Source organism: Scomber japonicus, chromosome 15 (assembly GCF_027409825.1).
Source record: "Scomber japonicus isolate fScoJap1 chromosome 15, fScoJap1.pri, whole genome shotgun sequence".
NCBI classification, from domain to species: domain Eukaryota; kingdom Metazoa; phylum Chordata; class Actinopteri; order Scombriformes; family Scombridae; genus Scomber; species Scomber japonicus.
In genome coordinates, this window is record NC_070592.1 from 17,539,414 (window position 1) to 17,565,719 (window position 26,306).

At 41.3% G+C, this 26,306-nt stretch overlaps 2 protein-coding genes across 10 annotated transcripts in view; both read left to right on the top strand.

Annotated features, from left to right (window-relative positions):
- Positions 1-8,560, top strand: part of clasp2 (cytoplasmic linker associated protein 2) — a 55,932-nt gene extending 47,372 nt beyond the window's left edge. For 5 of the 7 annotated variants that reach the window (XM_053334857.1, XM_053334859.1, XM_053334860.1 and 2 more), the window contains 10 exons: positions 1,790-1,933; positions 2,062-2,205; positions 2,338-2,444; positions 3,382-3,523; positions 5,083-5,263; positions 5,356-5,552; positions 5,649-5,777; positions 6,024-6,230; positions 6,562-6,678; positions 7,067-8,560. In XM_053334857.1, coding sequence (XP_053190832.1) covers positions 1,790-1,933; positions 2,062-2,205; positions 2,338-2,444; positions 3,382-3,523; positions 5,083-5,263; positions 5,356-5,552; positions 5,649-5,777; positions 6,024-6,230; positions 6,562-6,678; positions 7,067-7,144 — 1,446 coding nt within the window. In that variant the 3' untranslated portion in view covers positions 7,145-8,560. The remainder of the gene's footprint in view (positions 1-1,789; positions 1,934-2,061; positions 2,206-2,337; positions 2,445-3,381; positions 3,524-5,082; positions 5,264-5,355; positions 5,553-5,648; positions 5,778-6,023; positions 6,231-6,561; positions 6,679-7,066) is intronic. The other 2 variants (XM_053334863.1, XM_053334858.1) reach the window with 1 other exon arrangement.
- A 1,864-nt stretch (positions 8,561-10,424) lies between these two features.
- Positions 10,425-25,596, top strand: ubp1 (upstream binding protein 1). Of its 3 annotated transcripts, none has more exons than XM_053334875.1 (17): positions 10,425-10,670; positions 16,183-16,334; positions 17,574-17,650; positions 17,736-17,841; positions 17,935-18,041; positions 18,220-18,372; positions 18,506-18,616; positions 20,218-20,325; positions 20,634-20,740; positions 20,845-20,899; positions 21,466-21,603; positions 22,670-22,763; positions 22,911-23,001; positions 23,097-23,215; positions 23,332-23,474; positions 25,336-25,387; positions 25,476-25,596. In XM_053334875.1, exons 1-17 carry the CDS (start codon positions 10,561-10,563, stop codon positions 25,511-25,513), a joined length of 1,761 nt encoding a protein of 586 aa, XP_053190850.1. In that variant the 5' UTR covers positions 10,425-10,560; the 3' UTR covers positions 25,514-25,596. The 3 variants fall into 3 exon arrangements, with proteins under 3 accessions (XP_053190850.1, XP_053190849.1, XP_053190851.1); XM_053334874.1 differs by lacking the exon at positions 10,425-10,670 and adding an exon at positions 12,337-13,246; XM_053334876.1 differs by lacking the exons at positions 10,425-10,670; positions 21,466-21,603 and adding an exon at positions 12,337-13,246.
- The last annotated feature ends 710 nt before the right edge of the window (positions 25,597-26,306 follow it).

Consider the following 26,306-nt stretch of genomic DNA (forward strand, 5'->3'; position numbering starts at 1 on the left):
CCCCCTTCTCCCCCTCCTCCTCCTCTTCCTCCTCCTCCTCCTCCTCCTCACTAACCCCTCTGATAGAACAACTCACTTCCTCACTCTTTGCACTCTTTCATCCTGCCTCCTCCCACAACCTTTCCTGCCTGATGTTTGACCCCATTCACACAACTTTTTCCTCCTGCTACTCGGGCGACAACAAGATATTTTCAGTGTTACATCTTCATCCTTTTGCCCAAAATATAATTTTACTGAGGGTTATTATAGCTCGTCCATATAGTTTAATTTGACATGGTATAATTTCACCAATATCTTCTACTTTTCACTATATTCAAACCCACTGTCATTTCAAAGGGAGCTTGCCTCATACTGTTTCATATTGTCACCTATATTTTTGCTGTCAGTACTTGTACTTTGAAACTAATGCCAGGTAGTATAAAGTGTTCATAGCATCAGCTCAAAGCTCACACCATAGACTAGGTAGGAAATAACATAATACAGTGTTTCACACTGCCGTATATACTGTCGTGACACAGAGCCAATTTCTTAATCAGGGATGCTGCAATTTGGAAGTCAATTTGGAAAACTTGGATTTACAAGATATTAAAGTGCCAACATTTTTTTAATATGTAGTTTTACTGGATATGCCATCTGGTTGTTTTATCCCTGAATAGTTTCTCAAATCAATTTCCAGAAAAATGCAACGCACAATAAAACTACATACGTTTTAGCTGCATGTGTATGAAAAGATGACATGCAAGATCAACTCGTGCACTTCCCTCACAACCTCATAACCAAAGTGTTGACATTATAAGAATGTAAGCGCGACCCTGTGCAGCGTAACAGTTGTTATCCAGCATATAAACAGCTGCATGAAGGCTCATTAAACTTTCATTTTGTGCTGATTTAGTTAGAAGATATTAAAGCTCTTTGCTGCCATCATGTGGCTTAAAGTTATATTCTATATTGCCAGATTTTTAAGATATGAGATTTCAGATCCGCCCAAACCCACCTACCAGTCTTGTTACTCCTCTTACACTCTCTGCACCCTCCTCTTCCTCCCTTCTTTTCCTCTCTTGTCTCCCCCTACCCCTCCCCTGTCCTCGTCTCCCTGTCTCTCCGTCGATTGACGCGGTGATTTTCCTTTTTCTCTCTGAAGCCTGTACGGAGCTCGTGTTGCGGGCGAGGGCGAGGCAGGGGAGGGTCCACGGTAAAATTGTTCCCCCCCAGAGTGCGGCGCCACGCCTGCTCTCTAGACGAGCAGGCCGCAGCCTGGAGCCAGTCCTCCCAGGTCAGTGCGCTCCGGGGGGAGCAATTATATGGCGCGCACGATGCTGCTAAGTGATTTGGAAGAAGTTCTGGTCCTTGAGGTTCATATGTAGAGAGACGGAGGAGGAGAGAGGGATGGAGAAAGAGAACAATCAGAGCAGGAGTCTGTTGTTGTGGCTTTTCGGAGCCTGCGGTGAATGTTTCATTTATTGGTTTATAAGTTGTTTAGTCATTTGTCATTATTTTATTTATTTATTTATTTTTGTTTGTTTAATTTGGTTTCGTAAAGCATGTCCATGAATGCTATTTGATCTTCGCTCACTGATTCATCGGATCATTTGATTTTCAAACCTGCAAGAGATGCACAATCCGCTGTGGTTGTCCATGCTGACTGTGAACATTGGTGGTCCATTTTTCGTGTGTGTGTGTGTGTGTGTTGTAGTTTTGTTGATACTGTGTGTGTACTGTGTGTGCAGTTATTTCTGTGCTTTCAGCCAAGTTATCTAATGGTTTGTATAAATGTGTGCTTGTTTTCCAGGTGAAGGTGGCCATTCTGAAGTATATCGAGACGCTGACGTTGCAGATGGATGCTCCTGACTTTGTAAACTCTAGTGAGACTCGGCTGGCCGTCTCCCGGATCATCACCTGGACGACTGAACCCAAGAGTTCTGATGTCAGAAAGGTACTGACACACAAATCCAACATGGTTAAAACTTGATTCCCACAATTTATTCTCGAGTTACTGGAAAGATTTGCCATCCTCTTGGGTTCACAGTAGTAAATGATTGGATGATGGATTTTGTTTTACAGGCAGCACAATCCGTGCTAATCTCCCTGTTCCAGCTTAATACACCAGAGTTCACCATGCTGCTGGCAGCCCTGCCCAAAACCTTTCAGGACGGAGCCACCAAGCTGCTTCAAAACCATCTGAAGAACACTGGCAACGTTGCACAGGTAATACACTTGCACAGGTAATACACACAAACTCATAATAGTTCACTTCAGTCAAGAGTATTTAATTTGTCCTACAACAGGTTGTAAATCATTACACTTCTTTGTGCCAACTTTTTTTGGTCACTTCCTCAGGCACCAATGGGAAGCCCTCTGACGCGCCACACCCCCCGCTCTCCGGCCAGCTGGTCCAGCCCAGTCACCTCCCCAACCAACACCTCCCAGAACACCCCCTCACCAAGGTAACACACATATGCCTGCACACACACACACAGTCTTGTCTACATGAACACAGAGTGGCTTTACAACACCACTCAACTGAATTCAGCAGAATGGAAAATCCATCCAACAACCATTGACACATTAGCTAGCACACAGGACAAGATGCACACAGTTAGTTTGAGGCAATGTCCTTCAGCTCCTCCTTTATCTGTCTTTCAAAACTTCTCTCTTTTTTTCTTTTATTTTTAGGGTTGAAAGTTCTCAGGCAATTAGTCATGATCTGTATGCAAAATGCAATGTTTTTTTGGCTTATTATCAAGTCAAGATAGATATGATAAGAAATGCTTTAGTAATACCTCAGGGAGGAAACTGAGGACTACAGGACAGACGACAGGTAGGACAGGAAGAAATAAGCGTAATCATGAATAGTGTAAACATGAATGTATATGTTAGTGTACATATCCATGGCTACAAACATTACCACAATCCTGAGTACAACCAACATCAGATCATTTTAGTCATCATCGACAATGTTCACTAAAAAATTTCACCACAGCAGGTACAAAGGACTTCTCTCAGAAGCACCTGTTAATAACAAACCTGTCACTAAAACAGAACAGCTCTTCAGCTCTCTAAAAATATATAACATTGGACAAACCTCATTTTTCATAACACTGCACTTTCTACCCATTCTGTGCCCCCGATCACTTCTAGCGAGCCAATAGTGGATCCTGCCTCCCTGATTTATTGATTTTGTTCCTGATGTATAGTAAGATCCTAAATGTGTAGTTGATAATGTGTGTGTTGCTATCATGTACATTATATGTGCGTTTACTGTATTAAAGCAGTATAACGATACAAAAGGTGGAATTTAGCACACAAGCATTAGATCAATCATGTTTCGCTATATGATCATGCAACTGTTGCTCACTCTTGATTTTCCTTGTATGTTTGCAGTGCTTTTGACTACGACACAGAGAACATGAACTCGGAGGACATCTACAGCTCACTGAAAGGTGTCACTGAGGCGATTCAGAACTTCAGCGTCCGCAGTCAGGAGGACATGAATGATCCGGTTCAACGACGGGAGGGAGACGAGGTGAGAAGAGTAAAGTTTGCATTGTTTTATTTATGCTTTATATGTATGATGTGTACATGTATGTTTATCACGGCTCATAGAGACGTTGCTGTAAAATATTCTTGTGAAGGATGGGAGGTTTTTTGTAATTATCAACCATATCTGTAGACGCAAGTAAGATTTTAAATAATGGGACATGGTGCCATGACTTTGAATGAGAAAAACAATGAAACATTTACAGATGACTGTGTAAAGCAGGTGTCATCATGAGCATCATGGTGTAGAGGAGTAGGGTTAAAAATTATCAAACTGTTGGGATTTCTTTCATGAAACTCCACAAAACCTGTCATGAAGGAGCTCATTGTTTAAGTCGGACAGTTTGATTTGATGAAACTCTCGCAGAACATTTTATCAAATTTGTGTTGAGAAAAGAGACATTTTTGCTGCATTCATTAGAAACACAATGCACTTTAATTCCCCTTTGTGGATATTATATTGTGCAATAGAGGGTGTTCAGCCAGCCATGTTAAAAGCAGATATTGTTTTAAACTGTACAATATTGGACTTTACACAGTACTTGAGTTTAAGTACGATGAAATACTTTTAATATCTTACTTCAAGACAACAGAATTATAACTCGAATCAAGAAATTTAAAGACCTGCTGGCATATAAGATACATAATTATAATGAGATATATCAGACTATGGACACAAACAGAACATTCTTGTAAGCAGGATAAATTAATTGCTTGTTTGGCTCTGCACATGCTTTATATAGGAAACATTATCTCTGTAAGGTGCAAAGCCAAGCCTAGTCTAGTTTCAGTTTGTTTGTGAAGTCTTGACACATACACAGATATACACACACACACACACATGCACACACTACTTGTACTGTATGTGACCCTGACATCTGATCTGCTCCACCCCCCGTAGCGTGGGAACTGAGAAACATACATTAATTTTAAGTGGAACTGATGACAGAACTTAATCTACCACAAATTAAAATTGTGTGATTTGTTTGTTATGCACTCGTCTGCTGAAAACCACACCCCGAAGATTTTTTGAACAAGACAGCCCTTCTTCAATAATTTCAGAAGTGCTCGCCTTGATAGCGTGCTCGTTCAGTCCAAATTTACACTTAAGACGTCATGCCAGGTCTTATTGCGGCATGGACACGGTGTACTCTAGTGCAGAGGTGAGACCTCTTGACATTTTCCCCATGACATGCATCTGAAATCCAACCAGCCCACATGTCCTCGGCCTGCCAATCACAGCATACCTGACTCGTCAAACTACCACGCAGATATTGGCATTTAGTGGTTTGAGTGTAAATATACACAGAAACAAGAACAGCTTAAACCTGCTAACCCTGCCCAGCTGTAGTTCACCATGGGTCAACTTTCACACTTCCAAACGCTAAGTTGTTGTCATCACATCTACAGAACAACACACAGAAACAAAGAAAGTGAAGCAGACTCTTTATGTTTCTTTTGTTTTGACCAACATCTTTATCTGCTGAATACAAAATAGTCCCCGACTCCCCGAATCACAACTTGTATTCGGTCTATGTCCTTCAGGGTGGCAGCGGGACAGACGTAATGGACGGCGGCCGCATGGCTCTGGACAACAAGACTTCCCTCCTCAACACCCCCCTGCTCTCCTCCAGCCCCCGAGGAGCCCGCGAGCACTTCTCCGACTCGCCCTTCAAGCATAGCCGCAAAGACACCAGCATGGACGACTCTGAACATCTCACCGATGGTACACCAACACATTCCGTCACCTGGAAGAAAAAAAACAGAAAAACACACTGTACAACACTTTTATTCAGTCCCTTTTGTCTTTTTATTAAGCAGATAGCAGCCTGGACCAATCAGAGCTAGTGGCCGAGCTGCTGAAAGAGTTGTCCAATCACAACGAGCGCATTGAGGAGAGGAAGGCGGCGCTGTGTGAGCTGCTAAAGCTGATTCGCGAAAACACTCTGCAGGTGTGGGACGAACATTTCAAGACCATCCTGCTGCTCCTGCTCGAGACAATGGGCGACAGAGAGGTACACACACACTCGCTTTAGGTCTGTGATAAAGCCATGCTAATAGGCTACGCTACGTTCCTTTCCTTTAAACTTGAGTTTTTTTCATCCTTTCAGCATGTCATCCGAACACTGGCGTTGCGGGTGTTGAGAGAGATTCTCAGCAAGCAGCCCTGGAGGTTCAAGAACTACGCAGAGCTCACCATCATGAAGGCACTGGAGTCACACAAAGACCCCCACAAGGAGGTACCCACACACACACTAGTTTATTTAAAGACTGTTTTTTATCATGAGAACATCAGAGAGCAAGAAAGGAAGGTGCAAAGTCATCAAAACTTAAAGCTCAATGTGTATGAAATGGTAACATTCACCGATTTTAAGTACATACTATACATACGAATGAATACAGTTGACAAATGAAGTGCAATCCAGGCCCAAATCATCCTTGTATAGCACGTATGTATTTACATTCATGTTTGTATGTTCTTGCAGGTGGTACGAGCAGCAGAGGAGACAGCAGCCATGTTGGCGTTGTCCATCAGTCCAGACCAGTGTATCAAAGTGTTGTGTCCCATCATCCAGTCAGCTGACTACCCCATTAATTTAGCTGCCATCAAGATGCAGACCAAGGTGATTGAGAGGGTTCCTCGCGAGGGCCTGATGAGCATGCTGCCTGAGATAGTGCCAGGACTCATACAGGTAAGACAGACACACACACACACACACACACACACACACACACACACACACACACACACACACACACACACACACACACACACATATTGTTATTCAATCTTGTGCGGTACAGTGTTACTGTTTAAATAACTCCTCTCAGTTTTTCTATATTCTCTTATTCTCTGCAACTCTAGAGACATGCAGTTTTTCCTTACATAGGATTTGTAAAACTGATGCAACTCCTTCACTCACACACAATCTGCACACATTCTTATGTGTATACTTTTCTCTGACTCCTTTGTTTTGAAAAAAGTGTTCTGCAGGTTTTAATCAGTTTTATCTGGTTGAACAGGGTTATGACAACTCTGAGAGCAGTGTGAGGAAAGCATGTGTGTTCTGCTTGGTGGCCATCTACTCAGTGATAGGAGAGGACCTCAAACCGCACCTCGGCCAACTCACCAGCAGCAAGGTAACCAGACCTGACTTCTAAATTGTTTTCAAAAGCCAGTAAAAAAAAAAAAGTGTTGTCTCTAGTGTGTATTATCACGCAGGATCTTTGTCTTTGCACATCAAGGTCTTGGTATCTTAAAAGATTTAAAATCTGGGATATTAACATAAAGGCGTGTTCCCATTTCAAAAGTATGATTGACACTCTTCCATGATTTATGGGGAGACCTCCATGTCCTGTAACACTTCTTTCTTCATCAAAACTATGTGGTATGTTAAGACATAAAGGTCTTAGGTGCATGATAATATGCTGACTGGCTCTTGATATGGATTTGGCTCTCTTGCAACCTGTAGAGTTTCACATATTGACGTGTGCATCCTCTGTTCTGTTTGTCTTTCTTCACTGGCAGCTGAAGCTGTTGAATCTGTACATCAAGCGTGCCCAGTCCGGCTCCAGCGGCAGTGAACCCCCAACTGAAGGCCTATAGGAGACACAGTGCCCTCCTACAGGGCAACAACAGAACTGCAACTCTGCCCACCAAACAAATATCTGCTCCTGAGCTCACACCCACACAGACCAAGAACAAAACACCCATCCTAACACGCTCTTACAGGAGCAAACTGCATATATATAAATATACATATATATGTACACACAGCCCTCATATTGTACATTTCCCGCCCCCACTGCAAGATGCAAAAGAGAGGAGTTGAAGATGTTGTAGTTCTCTTGACCATCGCTGAGGATCCACCCTGATCTCACTGACACCAAACTGAACTCTTCAAGTTGGTTTAAACATAAACAAACACATACATACAGTCCCAGGTCTGTCACTAATCACTCAAGGATGAAGATGTCCGTCCTCTCCACCTGCTTTATATCCATTGGCCCTCCTCCGAACACAACAGTATCCCCTCTGAACATCTAGATGTAGTGAAGGGGGCTGAGATGAATGAATGGTTGCCGTCTTGTTCCTTTCTTGAACAGTGGGGCCAGGTTAGACAGGAATGTAAATTTACATTGTGTCATAGTTTGGATTTCTTTTACGCCATGAGGTTTTACTGCAGCAGTTTTTAATGTTTGGCAGTTTCTCTGTCACATAAACATAAACACACACACACACGTTCTCTCTTTCAAAAAAGGTGCTGATGAGCCTAAAAGGTACGACCAACCCAGCACAGCACTAACGTGAGTCACAGTGGGTCATGCCTGCTCATAAGATATATAGTACATAGGCAGATTCCAAAGTAAAGGAGGCGTTATGTGCTTGGCTATGCATGAGAACTAAAAATACATTTTTATCGGGGTCCTATTCAAAGTCAGAATAGTGAGACTGAGGTTTTAAATTAATGTGAACAATGTCCGCCCCTTTTAGAAAAATCCACAGTGTACTCCATTTCTCACAGCTCATCTCGGATCAGTCCACTTCTGGGCAACATGGGGTGGAAAATGGGTGCGTGCTGCTTGCTACATGAAGTATGGCAGGACATGGCTTATTATCACATAGTGGATATGTATCTATATATGATATTAAAATGGAATATCCAATAACAGTGTCATTTAGGAGAGTCCCTGTGGGGGGTGCATGCGCGCACCTGTGCCCATCCTTGTTTTTATTTTTTCCTCTCTGTTGCGCGTGAAGTAGTCTCTCTCTTTTATCTCTCTTTCTCTCTCTGTCTCTCTCTGTCTCTCTCTCTCTCTCTCATTTTTTTCTCTGCTGAGAAATTTGTAGAAATGTATTATTTACAGCTCTGAAAAAAAACTGTCATGTCACCCTTTCTCTTCTCCTCTTCATCGTGTCTTTCTTTCCTCCCTCTTGTAACATTCTAGTTTTCACTGTTGTGTTTCCTCTGTGCATTTACAAAGCTGTGCTTACATTAAAATAAAGAACGTGTACAGTTCATGACAAGCCCTGGCTGTTTTTGGTTTTCGCAGTGGGATGGAGTCACATGGTGAAAATATAGTGTCTGATAGTGTCTCCATATCTATTTTCAGCATTTATCTTGTCGCACACATGAAGGTTTAATTTTTTTTAATGTGACTTGCTCCCAACCAGGGAGTTACGAGAGTCACATACAGCAGAAACTGCGTCATGGAAATCTGCAGGAAAGTCTGTACAGTATATGTTTGTTAATAAAAGCGTGCAAATCCATACACCTGCTGTAAAAAAACAAAAAAAAACATTTATGACTTGTGCAACATTGCTATTTGAGAACCCGGTGCTGAATTTTATGTATGCATCTGTTCTGTGGGCTGGAAATGTATGTGCAGCTAAAGAGAGTCCCAGATACTGTACCAATCTGAACTGTAAACCTCCTGGCCTTCAAATACACACCTCCTGCCAAGTCCCTGCATACTATACATATTAATACTGTCCTCAATACAATTATCTAACTTAAGCAAACCTATCACTTACACTGCAGTTGTGGGATGTGACTAGTATATTTACTCAAGTACTGTACCTAAGTATTTATGTTACTTTATATTTATACTCCACTAAAGTTTTTATTGCACTATGTTTCTCTTACAGCTACAGCTACTACTTATTCTGCAATTCCAGTTTTACATGCAAAATATAAAAATATAAGTTTTTAAATACTGTGCATTGTTACAGATGGAACAGCCAGACATGAGCTTCATCTGGAGCAGCTACAACATATTAATGCACCACCACAATAATATATAATATACAGTATGTATATAATAGTATAACTCTGACAAGGGTCGTTCTGCTTTACTTTTGACACTTTAAAGTACATTTTTTGATAATATGTAAGGAAACAGGTGAGTGGTATGACTGTAATGGTAAATTAGTTTTACGTAAAATGTGTTTTTCTTCTGTTGGATGGTTTAATTGTTTGTTTATTCATTTGATTTTGTTTTTTTATGGTAGATTATTTTATAGGATGTCTTGGAGGATCTATAAAGGCACAATATGTAATTTTCTGCCACAAGGGGCCTCTCAATCTAAACACTGTCAGCATTTATCATTCAGGGCATTTTTGTGAGAAGCCAAATTATCTGCAGAGGTCTCCTCCTCTCCTAAACAAAGGACTTGATGATTAAAATTGGTAAAACACTGAATAAAGAAATTACACTTTTAAAATCTGTTTTTCTCAGGCTGTTCAGCTGATACAGGATGTCCAGAGAGCTATGAGCCAGGCTGCTACAAACATGTGTTCAGTTTTTTTCTAATTACTTGAGATCTAAAAAAAAAAAAAGTGTATATTTTAAAAGTATACACACACAATAGTCAAATTATGACTTGTATGTTTTTGGAAAGCGACCACAACCATGACGCATGTGCAGAGGCAACCAAATGAAACCCGGTCCCTAACCCATTACAATTATTAATTTGAACATTTTTGGAAACATTTAGCATAATTTAAGTACGCAACTCAACAAAACATATAGGTCTAGTCCTTTTCAGACATTTTATTGCAGAAAAAGTAACATATTGAGTAAGATATTACTTAGATATAACTATCAAAGGTCATTTGTAAATTAAACGAGATGCATAATTTAATATTTGCCTGGTAGTGTTACTTTTTTAAACTTTTCCAGCTAGATTTTAGGGTATCCTTACTAAACTAAATGTTGACAATGCGTTGATATTTGTGTCCTGAATTGTTGGGAAGTCAGACAGGGGTGGTAGTAGGCTAATTAAGTCATGAGGCGGGTCTTCCCACTCTAAAGCCAAAATAGCTTGCGTGCGCCCTGCTCTGAGAAAAACCCTACCACTCACACACTTGACTGCGCGCCTCGTCCAGGGTCCGCCCGGTGGATAATTATTGACCAGAGAGCGCAGGGGGACACTCAGCAAAGCCCAGCCTGTGTGCGGACTCTTTTCTTAAGCCATGAGCTCCTGCTGGGACCTCCTCGGTACCAGGCTGGGTCGTGTTCATGTGCAGCAGGAGTGAGACTTTTCAATGCAGCGACATGTTGTTCTGGCAGCCTTACACTGAAAACTTCCGAGCCCCCTTACAGAGACACAGCGGCAGCAGTTTCTCACGGTATGACCCTCACACAGCTATTCAATGAAATGTTTATTTAGTTTGGTTTATGACCTCAGAGCTGTCACAGTGTGAGTGTGTTTACAAGAGCTCTTTAATCAGTAGTACTCAGATCGTTTACTTACATGAAAGTTGCCCACTAATACAGTAATGTAAGGATATTCCATTCCAAGTAAAAGTACATAAATATTATGAGCTTGATGTAGTTCAAGTATTACAGTAAAAGTAATGGTTTGGTCCCTCTGACTGATGTATTATTATATTATATCATCATTAGATTATTAATACTGAAGCATCAGTGTTAGAGCAGCATGTTACTGTTGTAGCTGCTGGAGGTGGAGCTAGTTTATACTACTTTATATACAGTTAGTTTAGTCAAGAGGTTCTCAACCTAAGGGTTGGGCCCCTTCAAGGGTCACCAGATAAATCCCAGGGGTCATGAGATGAGAGTTCTAATAGTTTTTGGACTTTTTCTCTAAACTTTGAATTTTGATTAAATATTGGATCATTTGAACATTTATTCAAATTAAAGTTTAGAGGGAAAAGTCACTATTTGGTGGAGCTGTTTGGTGGACCGAAAGACATATCAAAGGCCAAAAAGATTGTAAACCACTGGTTTCATCTTTAACTGTGCGTTGTATTTTAAAAGCTTGTTTTATTATCCATTGTGTCAAATCTTCACCCGAAAAGTAATTAAAGCTGTCAAATAAATATAGTGGCGTAGAAAGTACATATTTCCCTCTGAAATGTAGCGGAGTGAAAGAAGTAGCATCATATGGAAATACTTAATACCTCAAAACTGTACTTAAGTAACATACAGTAAGTGAGTACGGACTACACCTTTTACCAGTCTCTCCATGTTTGTGTACAAGCCTGATAATAATGTACCCAAAATATTAAGGTCGCCTTTTTTCCAGCCCTTTTGATTTTTGTCATAATCGCGTTCTCATTTAAAAGGTTAATCTTTAAATTTTTACAACCAATTTACAACAGGCCAGAATGGGTCGGCTATAAGTGATAGAGAATAATACTACCAATGGCTAAGGTGTGCTACGGGGTGGGACATTGTCGCTTAATAGGTTAATGAATAACTATGTTGGTTATTGTTTCATTTTAATGTTGATAAGCCTGTTATGAGTCTGTCAGTTATGCGAGCTTATGTTGTTTGATTTTTTTTTGTATGAATTCTATCCGTGTGTGTGAAGCAGGGGAGCATGTATGTGTAATAAGTTAGGAGATGTATGATCAGAGTATGTGTGTAATAAGTTAGGAGATGTATTATCAGAGTATGTGTAATAAGTTAGGAGATGTATTATCAGAGTATGTGTAATAAGTTAGGAGATATGTGTGTAATAAGTTAGGAGATGTATGATCAGAGTATGTGTAATAAGTTAGGAGATATGTGTATAATAAGTTAGGAGATGTATGATCAGAGTATGTGTAATAAGTTAGGAGATATGTGTATAATAAGTTAGGAGATGTATGATCAGAGTATAATAAGTTAGGAGATGTATGATCAGAGTTTGTGGAGGCAGGAGCACAACTACAGTTGGACACAATGACGCAAGCTTGGAAGCTGCTGATTGGCTGATCACTGTGCGCTGGTCACAGAAGGCGCCCTCTGATTGGCTGTCCGCCGTCCTGGCAGCACGGAGCGACGGGTCTGTGTCTGAGTGTTGCGGGAGCCATGTTGATGCCTAGTTTTGTGTCAGCCGCTGCTCTCCGGATGGTTAAAGGACTGCGTGTCGAAGACAGGGAGCCTTAGCGGTGTTTCCAGCACCGCGATGAGAAGAGGAAAAAACGCCGTGACGGTACAGCAGAGCCTCGCGTAGCTCACCGGACATCAGTCGATTCAGGAGCAAAGTGATGCTAGTTAGCTTCGTAGCTAGGTAGCAACAGCTGTGCGGGCGCTGCGTGGGATGCGGCGGCGTGTGGACTAAAACAATATCCTCTCTGCTTGTTGCGTTTCGTTGAGCTAACGTTAGCCAGACTGCTGAAAGACTCCAAACGAAGCTGCTGAATTTACGCTAGCTTGCTTAAGATGCATTCGTGAAAGCTCGCTAGCTGTTAGCACGTTAGCATGCTGACAACAAGCTCGCATCTCTCAGTCACGACTAACGATTTGCTCGCTGAGCGGACCCTAACTTGTCGCTACTTTCAGACAGTCTGCCAGCTGTGGAGCGACCCCGAGAGCCCCCCAAAAGTGACTCCGAGTGGAGATAATGGCGATGCATGAAGCCTCTGTGGAAAGCTACCGATTCTCCTGGCCAGCTTGTGAAGGAGCAGCTAACGGGCTAGCAGCGTAACTTTCCTCCTCTCCGCGGTGTCACTCAGCAGCTGCAGAGAGAGCCCACTCTTCTTCTTCCTCCTCCTCCTCCCCCTCACTAGCAGACCTCTCGCGTACCTGGAAGCAAGCTGGCGGCCCCACGAGTAGAAGCAGAGGACAAGGAGCTGGGGCCGATGGCCTGGGTGCTGAAGATGGACGACGCCACCATCGAGTCGGGGCTGGTGCACGACTTCGATGCCAGCCTGTCCGGTATTGGGCAGGAGCTGGGTGCTGGAGCCTACAGCATGAGGTTAGCCCACATGCCAACTCTCCAGCTCCAGTCTTTAGAGAGAACAGCACACATTCTTGTCTGCAAGTGTTAACATTACAGCCCTCCCCCTCTCCTCCCTGTTTGTGTTATTCCCTTTGTACTGGGTGTGATGGCTTTCTCTTTGTTTTGGGATTTGGGCATTCGCTGCAGGGTGCCATGATCAGGGACAAAGATTAATAATTTGACTAAACCCTACATTAAAGACCGCTATATCAGTTCATTCTGTGATTTTTCCATAAGAGAGGTACTACAAAAACTATAGGTACAAGATAACACAGAGGAAGTGTGCAGGAAAGGCCTTGTTTTGGCCCCTAATGCAGGCTTTACAGTCAGTGGAGTGTGGGAACAAAGTGCTGTACATTGTGTTTGAGTTGAAGGGTCAGATGTTAATCTTTTTGATTGGAAAGTCCGCCATAAGAGTTAGTTGACTTGTAGAATTGTGTGCCAGACACTCTTTCAACTCAAGATACACTGGACCATCTATTTGAAGGAGGAAGTTGTGTCCAAGTGTTCTGTTTCACTAATAATATAATAGCTGATAGGTGTTTCATGATTAGACTTATGAACATTCAGTCAGATTGGCTTTGCACCGTTTAGATTTTCCTAACTTTTTATTATTCCACTCACGGTGTCATCGTGGCTATCAGGGCTTAGTATTCAACCTCAACACTCCATGAGTAACGATGTGTCATTAGTGTCTGGTATAAAAGTGTTTTGTAAAAGGAGTTTGCATCGAATGGCTTGTTTATTTATTCTTTGATAAGATTTGTCCTAATATAAATCAGAACACTGTTAAAATTTTAAACAAGATTGTATTTAACAAGATGTTGTTTTTGCTTAGTTTGGCAAATTTTACTTTCCCCAGACAAAACTATATAAAAAGCTATTCTTACGATATCAGTACTGACTGTACAGGTATAGTATTGGCACTGATATCTGTGTAACACTAGTAGCTACACACGTCACTGTGTCCACATTTCAGGAAATACCTGCAACCCAGTACAAATGTTATCTTGAATGTTTACAGTTCACTGTAATGGCACGTGGGTTTTTGCAGCAGTTTTTGTACATGGAGGTCAGTCCAATGTTTCTAGTAGTCAGGACTACTTGTTGATGATCTGTCTGTTGAGGATGAATGAAAGTGTCTTTCATTCATTGCTTTAGAAGGTAGAGAAGGATTCTGTTGACTGTGGCTGGGCAATATGGACAAAATCAAATATCACAATACTTTTGATCAAATACCTCAATTTCTTATTGTGACAGTATGTGGGGATGGCTGTGGGTACTTTCACCAAACATTTACACAATGAGATTTTTGATTAAATAATCAATGTGGATATGATAACTAAGTGGGTAAAGGCAAATAATAGAGCAGCTATTACAGTCTGGTGAGTTCAGGAAATCAAATCACTTTATTTTAATGCAGCCTTTAAAACCAGGGAAGGACTTATTCCATGTCATGATATTACGATATCCAAGATCTGGGATGATACCTAGACTCATATCTTGATATCAATGCACTGCCCAACCCTACTGTTGACATAAAGGTGGTGGTTTATAAACCACTTGTAGCTGTCGGTATGTTTGCCCTGTATTACATAAAAGGTCATGGGAGGTAATGATAACGTGTCACGAAGGCAAGAATCTCCCAGGACATGCATATATCTTATCAGCAGGCCCCTCAGCCATCTGCTTTTAGCACTTTGCATTTATCTGTGTGCCAGTCTCTTATGAGAGTAAGCAAGTTTACTGCCATCCAAGTGATGGGTTGCATGTATGTGAGTTAGTGAGGGCAGTGTGTGTGTGGTGTCAGTGGCTGCAGGGGTGGTGCTGTCTGGGTGGGGGGGTGTGTGGGCATGTTTGGAGTCAGCAGCTGGTAGGAACAGAATGTCTCAGTGTGTTTCTGTGGAACCAGCTCCTCAGATTTCAGGAAGCAGATGTAGTTTTCCTGGGCAGCCGGGGCTAAACGGGGCTGCAGCACCCAGGCTGGCACCGTCCGAGCACCCGCTCTGCAGAGAAAACACACCAGCGAGCGGTCGAGAGAAAATGATTGGAGACTGAATAAATCTTGCAGGCTGCTGTTTGGAAACAGATTTTGGAGGAAGGTGCTCAAGGAATGTCCTGAAATTATCAAGTTGTGTGGGGTTTTTTTGTATGGCTTGAGTTTCGAGACTTACCAAAAAGTTTTGCAGGTAATGAGATGCCATGATCTACATTCCTTTGCATGGATAGCACAGACACTGAGATACACACACACACACACACACACACAGACACATACATACACACATGCACGCCCCTGTTCACTATGCACTCGTTGACACTCCAGCAGCATTTGCCAGGGTGAGCTGAGGACGGGTCGGTTGTCTCGAGTGGCTGCCAAGTGTGAGAGATAGTGTGTGTCAGCAGCTCAGGCTATCTCTGGGTGTTTTTGTTCATTTATCCTGCTGCAGTCTCATACATACATAATAAGAGAGACATTTGATCAATGGAGAGCTTATTCTAAAATAAGCCATTTAATAAATCCACACTCTGAGGAGGTGAAATATAGTCTTGCCAAAAGTGGAGCATGCAACAGTTTGTTAAATTGCATAATCCACTTTGATGTGTTTTCAGAGATAATTGCCAAATGGGAAAACAAGAACATCCAATCTTGAGGAATATTTTCTGGAGGTCATAGTGATTATGTTGCCATCAGCGTGGATCCCACATGGTGTTTGTGATTTAAAAACAGAACATTTAACTTTGGGGAAAAGTCAATTTTAAACTATTGAGAAATGCAGTGCCAAGTAGCTCTGCATGCAAACATTTTTTATGAGGGTTTACTATATTCTTGGTTGTTGTTTTCGCATCATATCCATGCTTACGCTCAGTGTCTCACTCCTCTTTCTCCCCTCTGTCTCTCTCTCTCTCAGTGATGTGCTGGCTTTGCCAATCTTTAAGCAGGAGGACTCCAGCCTTCCTCCTGAAAACGAGACCAAAAATCCCCCATTCCAGTATGTGCTGTGTGCCGCCACCTCGCCTGCTGTCAAGCTGCACGACGAGACGCTCACATACCTAAACCAAGGTGAGACACACAATACGTGCATTCAGGAGAAAGTCTTGCTTGTGCTTTGGTTTTTAACTTGAATGTTTTAAAGTTTACATGAATCATGTCCACATCAAGGCTCAGGTGTTGGATTTTGATCCATAAACAGACGACTTGCTTGTGGTCTGGTGATACACCCACTATCACTTCTACATCAATAAATTATTACCACATTCATTTATCGCACATTAGTATAATTGCTGTAAAATAAAACCTTGCCAAGGTAAATGGCTTCCACTTCTGGCCTCTACTTTGCACTTTAATGTTGTGTGTCACTAGTTTGGCTTTGACTCTGCTACATTCCTTTATGGCACAAACAAATTTACTTAATCTAATAGAACATAAAGGGATTAACAAAAAGGAAGGAACTAGAAACAACAAGAAGAAGCAACATGTGTGAACTGCAAGACAGAAGCTGTCAATTTTTTGAGCACAGTTTTTAGGGAATTACATTTAAAGAGGATTTAATAGAACTCATGCATAAAAATTAGATTTACAGACTTGCTGGTGCTACTAATGTGCAGCAACAACAATCTGAGGTTTGGTTAAGAGGGGAATTTTTTCCTATGATACCATCATTGACTGTTGATCTGTGGTGAGCCATCTGTGAGATGTATTTACATGATAACTTTGATGTCATTTCCACAAAATACAAGGAATGAAATACGTTGCAATCCAAGAAGTTTGTCTCAACATCATCAAATAATGAAAAAAAGCACATTTCCCATAACACCACTCAAGTCTTTGTAGCCACTCAAATGTGACTTTTAAATAATTGTATGATGAGCAATAAAACAACAAAAAGGTGAATGTTGTCCTGTTCCACTACAGGAGCTTCATAGTGACATGTAGAAACTCAGGAACTGATCTGCATTTAACCAGAGGAACCTGCGTCTAAATTAAGTTCCAGCCTGTTAAGAAGTTCCAGCTCCATCGGTAGTTCTTTCCGATGACCCAAGGTTGACTGTGCTGCACCCCGCAGCGTTTTATAACTGCAAGCACTTTATTGTTTCAAGGTTGAAAGAGTCAACAGGTGGACCAACAGGGAGGTTGTAGAATTGATAGTTTTGTCAGAGACTTGAAGGTTTCACCTAAATCACATAACATACAAAGCCAATACTCATCACAGAGACCATTAACATACACAGAATATTAACATTGACTCTGTCATCAGGTTTCTTTCTCTCTATGATCTCTTTCTCTCTCTCTCTCTCTCAGGCCAGTCTTACGAGGTGCGTTTGTTGGACAACAGGAAAACAGGGGAGTTACCAGAGCTCAACAACAAGATGGTGAAGGTGAGAGAATCTGCTCCGTTCAGGAAAGATTTTACTTCTGTCAAGTGAAGAGTTTATACCTACAGGGATGTGTGTTTGTGTGCAGAGCATAGTACGAGTGGTTTTCCATGACCGCCGGCTGCAGTACACAGAGCACCAGCAGCTGGAGGGCTGGAAGTGGAATCGTCCTGGCGACCGTCTCCTTGACATCGGTAATGATGCTTGGCAAGAAATATTTACTTTAACCGTCTCATGTGTATGACTTGGTGTTCAAATATGTGTGTGTGTGTGTTTGTGTGAGACAGATATCCCCATGTCAGTGGGTATAGTGGAGCCGAAGACTCACCCCTCCCAGCTTAACGCTGCAGAGTTCCTCTGGGACTTGAACAAAAGAGCTTCTGTTTTTGTGCAGGTAACACACACACACACACACACACACACACACATACACACATCCTCACTAACACAAACCACATACACACATTCTGTATCAACTCTCTTTTGTGCCATCTGTTGAGCGCGTCACTGAATTTCCACATCAAACACATATTTTGATAACACTTGTCCTCCTGTATCCCCGCTGTCTGCAGGTGCACTGCATCAGCACAGAGTTCACTCCCAGGAAACACGGCGGAGAGAAGGGCGTCCCCTTCAGGATCCAGATTGACACGTTTGCCCAGGGAGACAGTGGAGAGTACGCAGAGCACCTTCACTCAGCCTCCTGCCAAATCAAAGTCTTCAAGGTAAACACTCGTCCTCTGATGTGTGGAAGTTTTTCCACTGAATGAAATTATGTTGACATTGTTTGCCAGCTCATGTGTCAACACTCACAGAAATGAAATCTGTCCCTGTCTGCTTCCTCTCTCTGCTGAGTAGCCAAAGGGGGCAGATCGTAAACAGAAGACAGACAGGGAGAAGATGGAGAAGCGCACACCTCAAGAGAAGGAAAAGTACCAGCCTTCTTATGATACCACTATCCTGTCAGAGGTCAGTATGCAGCTGCTGTCAGGCCTTGTCAGCACATTTCACACTAGTTTTACACTCTTCTGAGCTACATGCTTCAGCACTAACCAAGCTATAGTACTACCAAGCATTCAGGCTCAATTTTCAGTCAGGTGGCTATCATGTTTAAATGTCTCTCCACTACATGGGTAAATATAACGTAGGATGTAGCACCACTCTGTTTTCAAGTCACTTTTAGGTATATGGCCTAAAATCAATACTGCCAAGTGTTTTCTCAGCATATATCAATGCAGTTATCGATAGGACTGCAACTAATAATTATCATTGTGGATTAATCTAATGTCAGAAAATACCCTTCACAGAGTCCAGATAACACCTTTAACATTTTAAATCCAGTGATTTGAAGAATTTTTGCTTCATTATGAACTTAAACTATTGATGAATTTTAAAATCATTCCTGATTAATTTTCCGACATTTTCCCCAATTGATTTTGACATTCAAAACAAAGTTACTCAGCAGGAATAACTTTAATGGAGCTGTGCTTGCTTAGTGTTTGCGTTTTGGGTTTGTTTTATTTTTTTCACTCACAGCGTACAGCTCATGAATTAAATGCTGTTTAGATAATGAGTCACAGATGTTTGATGGCAGAGCCTCTAACAGGCACATCAATAAAATATTGCAGGTTATAAAACTGTCTGCTACACTGCAGTGATTTCAAAATAACCATATTTTGAAAACACAACTTTGATAAAAACATCAAGTAGTCTGATTGCTCAGTGTAAAGGAATAGCTGTCTCAAGCAAGTTTGAAGTCTCTTCATATATATTTTAAGACTGTAGTGACTGTTACAGAGTCAGTTATGTTGTGGAAAACAGATGGCGGTTATAATAAAAAACACCAAACAGGGTTTCTTCATGTAAATTGTTTAGCAGAGATGGTCGGCCACCTAGATCCCAATGATCTTATTATCACTTAAGTGTGTCGATGAAAACCTTAATGATAGCCACACTCTTTTAAATTGAAAAATGCACTTTTTTTCCTGAATGCAAATATTGTGTTTAATAACATTCAGTTAATTTCTATCATGAAATTGTTTTATGTAAGGTAGATATTTCTAATAATGAATGAGCCAAAATGTGCAAAAACACTGGTCCTTAAATTGGTGTTAGTCTTTAGAATTTAATGTGTTTTTAAAGGTTTTGTCACAGTGTTCCCCCAAAAATATACTTTACATTTCATTAGGGCTTAACAATTAATCAATTAATCATTTGGCCAAGAAAAAATCAGATGAATGAGAAGAAATGGTGAAAAAGTGTTATCATTTGTCCCATTAACAGCCCAATCCCTCAAGATATTACATTTACAATAATGTAAGACCAAGAAAAGCAACAAATGATCACATTGAAGAGCCTTGAACCAGTGAACATTTCACATTTTTGCTTAATGAACAATTTTTATGTATCAAAAAAGTTGCCTATTAACTTTCCATTGTGCACCTCTACATCTCACAGTTAGACTCTCCATCAGGTCATTTTTCAGGTGATGGAGTGTGTTCTCGGGGTTGTTGGTTGTGTTTGTATGTTAGTCACTGGCTGGGTAACTTCTACTGTGTGTCTGTATGTAGACGAGGCTTGAGCCCATCATAGAGGATGCGGGTGACCACGAGCTGAAAAAGTCCAGCAAGCGGACACTTCCCGCTGACTGTGGCGACTCCTTGGCCAAGAGAGGCAGTGTAAGCACCCTGCTCTCCTCTCCTCCTCCTTGCCATCACTCCATCCACAATCTGCCCCCCTTTTAGACACCAGTCTGAAGCCCCTCAGCGGCTGAGAACAGGATGTCATAATGCCATTTTTGCATATCATGTCTCTTTGATGTAAGGTGGGATTGAGTGGCACAAAGCTAAATTCCCAGTCCACACTTTTCCCTCAACCCTTAAGCTTCTGTTTCTGGGTAGTTGGACTTCGCCTTAAATAACTTTGTCTTCTTTTTTAGGGCTGTGATAGAATTATTGAGTATTTAGATGTGTGTGTTTCTTTTCAGTGCTCACCCTGGCCAGACACCGCCTACGTCAGCACCAACCAGGCAGCTACTCCCTCGTTCACCTCCACCCCACTGTCCACCTACACAACCTCATCAGTACCGGACAGGTAACTGTGTGTGTGTGTGCACGCGTGTGCAGTTTGGCCTGTAAATTAGGTGTCGGTTGGTCTCACCTCTCTTAATTGTTCTCTTTCTTCTTTTTTTTTTTCAGTGACTCTTCTTCTCCCAATCACCAGGCAGACCCTGGCAGCCATGGCAACACAGAGGTTAGTCTGCAAATACAAACTTATGGACCAGTATGTACCTATGTAGATATAAAGGGCTCATTCTAAGGTAACAAAAATACAACAATTCATAGCTTCAGGTGATAATACATGAATTAAAACACATTTAGCAATATGATATTCTGTTTCTACCAATAGATCCACTCAATCTATTACACTGGTCACACTGTATCACAGTAGGAAAAGCACAGGTGCAAACAAATAAATGAATGATGGCTGAATTTCATTTAAGCTGCTTCAGGGTGCTGCTGTTGTGCATCCTGGCTCACTGTCACACTGTGACAGTCATCATTAATGTTATTAGTAACACCTGTGCTTTTTCACAGCAGCAACATGTAGACTTGTCATAGTAGGAAAATGGCTTTTACACTGCTGAGTCATTTGCACTGCTTCTGTGTCATACAGAGTGTCCACGAAGTCTCTTTACAATTTAAAAAATTCATTACAAAAGCAATTGATGAGATATGTTCATCAGATTTGTTCTATGCACTCAGTAGTTATCAAAGTTTTTAATCCCATTGCATTTGTGTATCGTGTATCGAACAAAGATACGGGACATCAACGACCTGAAGCAAAAGATCACTGATGCCATTGCCACCATTGATGAGGCTATGCTACAGCGAACATGGCAAGAAATCGAGTACCGTCTTGATGTGCTTCGTGCAACTAATGGTCCCCATATAGAGGTGTTTTAAATGATTACATTTCCTCAGATTTGTCTATTCATTTGCTTTTGTAATAAATGTGTTAAATTGTAAATACACTTTATGGACACTGTACTATATATTGACTATACTTAGTGTCCCAATTCAGATTACTTTTAACATGTTGTAAGTCACCTAGCATCACGATCCCTTCCAGTCAGTGTTGTAAAATAGCTTAAAATACTATGCTTGGAATAATTAAAATCCTTAAGAGCACATCTTCTCCTTTTCCCTCCATTAAAAATCCATCTATTAATATGCAAATGTGGCTCATGTGAAAAGACAAAGCAAGTTCAGATTCCAAGGCACCTTTTCATTGAAAGTGCTTTACATAAATTACATAAAGACACAGAACACAAAAAATAGTATTTAAAATGAATTTAAAAAAGAAGATAGATCGATAACATAGAATTAAAAATGGCCATGCACCTAAAGCAAAAGTTTAACTGCTGGACACCAGATGTCTCCCATTTCACTATGCAGTGTCACTGCTTCGTTATATCCAGTTGCATACTGGACCAGGATTAGCTCCTAACTAGTTGTGATGCCACAAATCATGCTCATAGCTACACAGCTTTTTACTCAGATTTTCAGAGAGCAAAGACAATCTTTCCTTGTTCAGCAGATTAATTTGCAAACATCCATCTGGTGTCAAATTCTGAACAAACATCGTTCTGCACAGTGAAGCTCAAACATTCAGGTGAAGGAACGAGAAGAAAAACTATCTGACTGCTGCTGTAGTTACATCCAGTATTGACAAGGTAGTAGACAGGAAATTACTGAACTTCAGAGGTTTATTAGCAGTCGACAAAGTCAGCATTTTTAAGAATCACTTCACTTTCTCTTTTTAACAGTTTGTCATTAAGTATTACACACACAAAAAATGATTAATTACACAATTGGATGGTTTAATCAATCTAGAAAAGAATAACTTGAAGCATGAGTTACATCAGACATTTAATATATGGATGATTCCAGTGAACGTGCATGAAGGTAAAGCTGCGATGCATCTGTGTAAGTGTGTTGTCATCCTGTGTGTCTTCTGCAGCAGTTGAGCCCCACTGCCTCCATACAGGACGCCCAAAAGTGGCTTCTAAAAAACCGCTTCAACTCCTACACACGGCTCTTCTCTCACTTCTCAGGTACACACACATTGTCTGACACACACACACACACACACACACACACACACACACACACACACAAACACAAACACACACACTGAATCATAGATGTAATGTTGTAACATCTGCAGCACAAGTGACTGCTCTTCAATTTTCTTTGCCTAGGTTCTGATTTGTTGAAGTTAACCCGGGACGACCTGGTCCAGATTTGTGGGCCAGCAGATGGGATCAGACTTTTCAATGCACTTAAATCCAGGTGTGTTGCATGTGTGTGGTTGTGAATTCCCATACGAGCATTTTTTAAGCTGTCAGCATTTTTCCAGCTGCTTGAACTGTTTTCTGTGTGTATAGATCTGTGCGTCCAAGGTTGACAGTGTACGTCTGTCAGGAGTCGCCTCGGGAGAGCCCCCTGCTGGAGAGACACAGCAGCAATGAAAATGGAGAGCACAGCATCTCCTCTAGTTTACATGGTAAAGGAACTCAGTGTGTCTGACTGATAACAGTGTGATAATCATCTATGGATTAATGGACAGATGTAGTTTTAAAACCTCTCTCTATCTCTGCTCTGCTCTGTGTTTGTGTGCAGTGTATCACGCTCTGTATCTAGAGGAACTGACAGCAGCAGAACTGATCCGCAAAATGGCATGCGTGTGCAACCTTCCACTGGGAAATATCAACCAGGTGTACAGACAGGGTCCTACAGGCATACACATCCTGCTTAGTGATCAGGTAACAACACACACACACACACACACACACACACACACACACACACACACACACACGTACATGGCTCTTTGCCAAACGGATCCTCTCCATTAGTACTTCAGTGTTTCAAGTATCTCACTCACACCAGTGGAGGGCTCTCACTGTGAAGTGGGAGGGTAGCATTAAAAAGAGTGAAGTATGGGATGCACCGCTCTCCATCATAAGCAGGAAAAAACATCATTATGGATACTAGTGATTACTGTACTCACTCAGTTCTGGGGATATTGCATTAATAAGCTGTCCTGCCCCCTGCTGGTATGGACCCTTGATCTTGTCATATGCCAGCTGTATGTCACACCCTAAGGCCTGAATGCAAATGCCCACCACACACACACGCACACATTTTTCTGGCCTATTGTTCCAGCTATATTTGAATCCTGTTTGATCACTTCCTTGCAGTGCCCACTATTTCCATACTGTCTCATCACTGCTTTTGTTTTACTGTATAAAAGTGTTTCCCTGTCATTGCTGTAGGTCAGCTCACCACCTCAGTGTGCTGACATGCTTCGTTAAACTCACACCTTACAGTAAACTTCTGAGTTGGACTTCTTTTAATTTTTCTTCAACAGCTGAAGAATACAAGTAAAATGAAATTAAAGCTGCTCCAATAAATTAGTTTTATAGTTGCTCACAGCTATGGAGCTCTGAAGCAATTTTCAGCTCACAGTTCACTGCTGTTACTGTTTAGCGGCTCCCAGTTTTAATGTTTTGTAATGTAACCTCACCACTGTCACTACTTATCTGTAGAAGCAGGCAGCTGATTAACCTGCTGTACCCTACCTGCCCAGCACCTAACAACAGACAAAGCTCAGATGAACATAGTTTGTTATTTAGCAGCTAAAGAAAAAGATGTTTCTCTTTCAGGAGTTGGTTTCAATTTCTTGGTTTATTTTCATTTAATTAACAGTGGTGTACTTTAATAAACATTGCTGTAAATGTGCCAGAATTTTTTAATAATAATAAAAAAAACTAACATGTAGAAAAATCATATAAATATTAATAAAAAATGTAATACAGGATATTATACTACAGGGTTAGGTGCTAATTAAACATGCAACACAGACACACATTATACAAGACATGCAAAGCAATGAAAGGGGAAATATGGACTCAATAAAGACAACATTGTGCAGCATTATTAGACTCTAATTGAAATATACAGACAGAAGCACAGAAACAACAAGGACATACAGTGTATAGAATAAAATAAAAAGGAGAGCTACTATTAGCCTCTAAATAAATGCTCATGTTGCACCATGTCTGCTGGACAAAAGAAACTAGCTGCCAGCTTATTAAACCTTCTTCGTAAGGTGATAATATGTCATATGTCATATGTGTGGTGTTTAAAGTTTTTTTACACTGCACACAAGTGGCCTAAACCTTTCCTCTTTTTTTATTTACTTCTATACTTTGTTTGATTTTTGTTTAAAACAGTAAGAGCAAAATGTAGCAACTGCTGACATATTAACAAAACAGCAAGACAGTCCTTCACTGGATGTCCAACTCGTCAGTCTACTTGAAATGTAGAAATTAAGGCTGAGTGGAGAGTAAAGAGTAGATGATTGGAGACTCAATCGCTCCGTAGAGGAAGAAACAAGCAGCGTGTGACTAGTTTGTGTGCTATCTGACCAGGAACAACTGCTCCACTGTCTTCAGCTTCACTTATTTGCATGTCATTTACAGTCTGACACACATACTGTACTGTGGTGTTCCTGCGACAGAGTTACCTTTTTTTTTTTTTCCTTTTCTTTACAAAGTCGCCCCCCTAAACGGGAATATTTGATAAACTGCATCATTGCACTTTGTTTCTCATCTTTTCCAGATGGTTTACAACTTGCCTGACGAGAGCTGTTTTTTGATCAGCACTGTCGAAGGTGAGTTCACACTGTCGCTGTACTTTGGTACAAGTTATTAGTAGATCTTCATTTGATGAGGGTTAATGGGCTTTGTCTCTCCTTACAGATGAACTGGGCGAGGGACTCCATCTAATCCTGAAGTAGTGAGGAGGACAGATGGCGTCACTAATACTCACCCTCTGTTTTGAAGCAGAAGCCTCCCTCTGCCCCTCCCTTCCTGCCTTCCTGCCTGCCTCTCTCTCTCTCTCTCTCTCTCTCTCTCTCTCTCTCTCTCTCTCTCTCTCTCTCTCTTCTCGTCTCTCCTCTCCTCCTCTCTCTCTCTCTCTCTCCTCTCTCTCTCTCTCTCTCTCTCTCTCTCTCTCTCTCTCTCTCTCTCTCTCTCTCCTCTCTCTCTCTCTCTCTCTCTCTCTCTCTCTCTCTCTCTCTCTCTCTCTCTCTCCTCTCTCTCTCTCTCTCTCAATGATTGCCGAATGGAAAGCAGAGAGACTGCGCTAAGCCATGTAAATGTTAGAATCTGACATGGGTGTGTCCACTGTTTCATATTGAAAACACTATTAACGGAGGAGACTAGTTAAAGAGGAGAGACTGGGAGGTGCAGGGGTTTAGGGGAAAGATACAAATGTTCTATGTATTTTGATTTTGTTTTTTTTTGTCTTTTTTATATGGTTCTGTGTGGAGAAGGGAGGGGAGGCTACGGGAGAGAGGGGAAGAGATGTTCTGGCTTGCAGGAGAAGGAGAGAAAGCAGAGTTTACCTTATTGCTCGTTGCCCCTCCTTACACAACGCACACAACCAGCACTAGGCCAGTATTTGATAACCTTTACTGCTGAACAGCATGCAATCTCAACATACTAACCTGCTTAAAATGAGAAACCCAACTTACTCTGCTTGTTTAACATTCTCAAGGGGGTTGTCTTAATTAACCTTTTATTGATCCG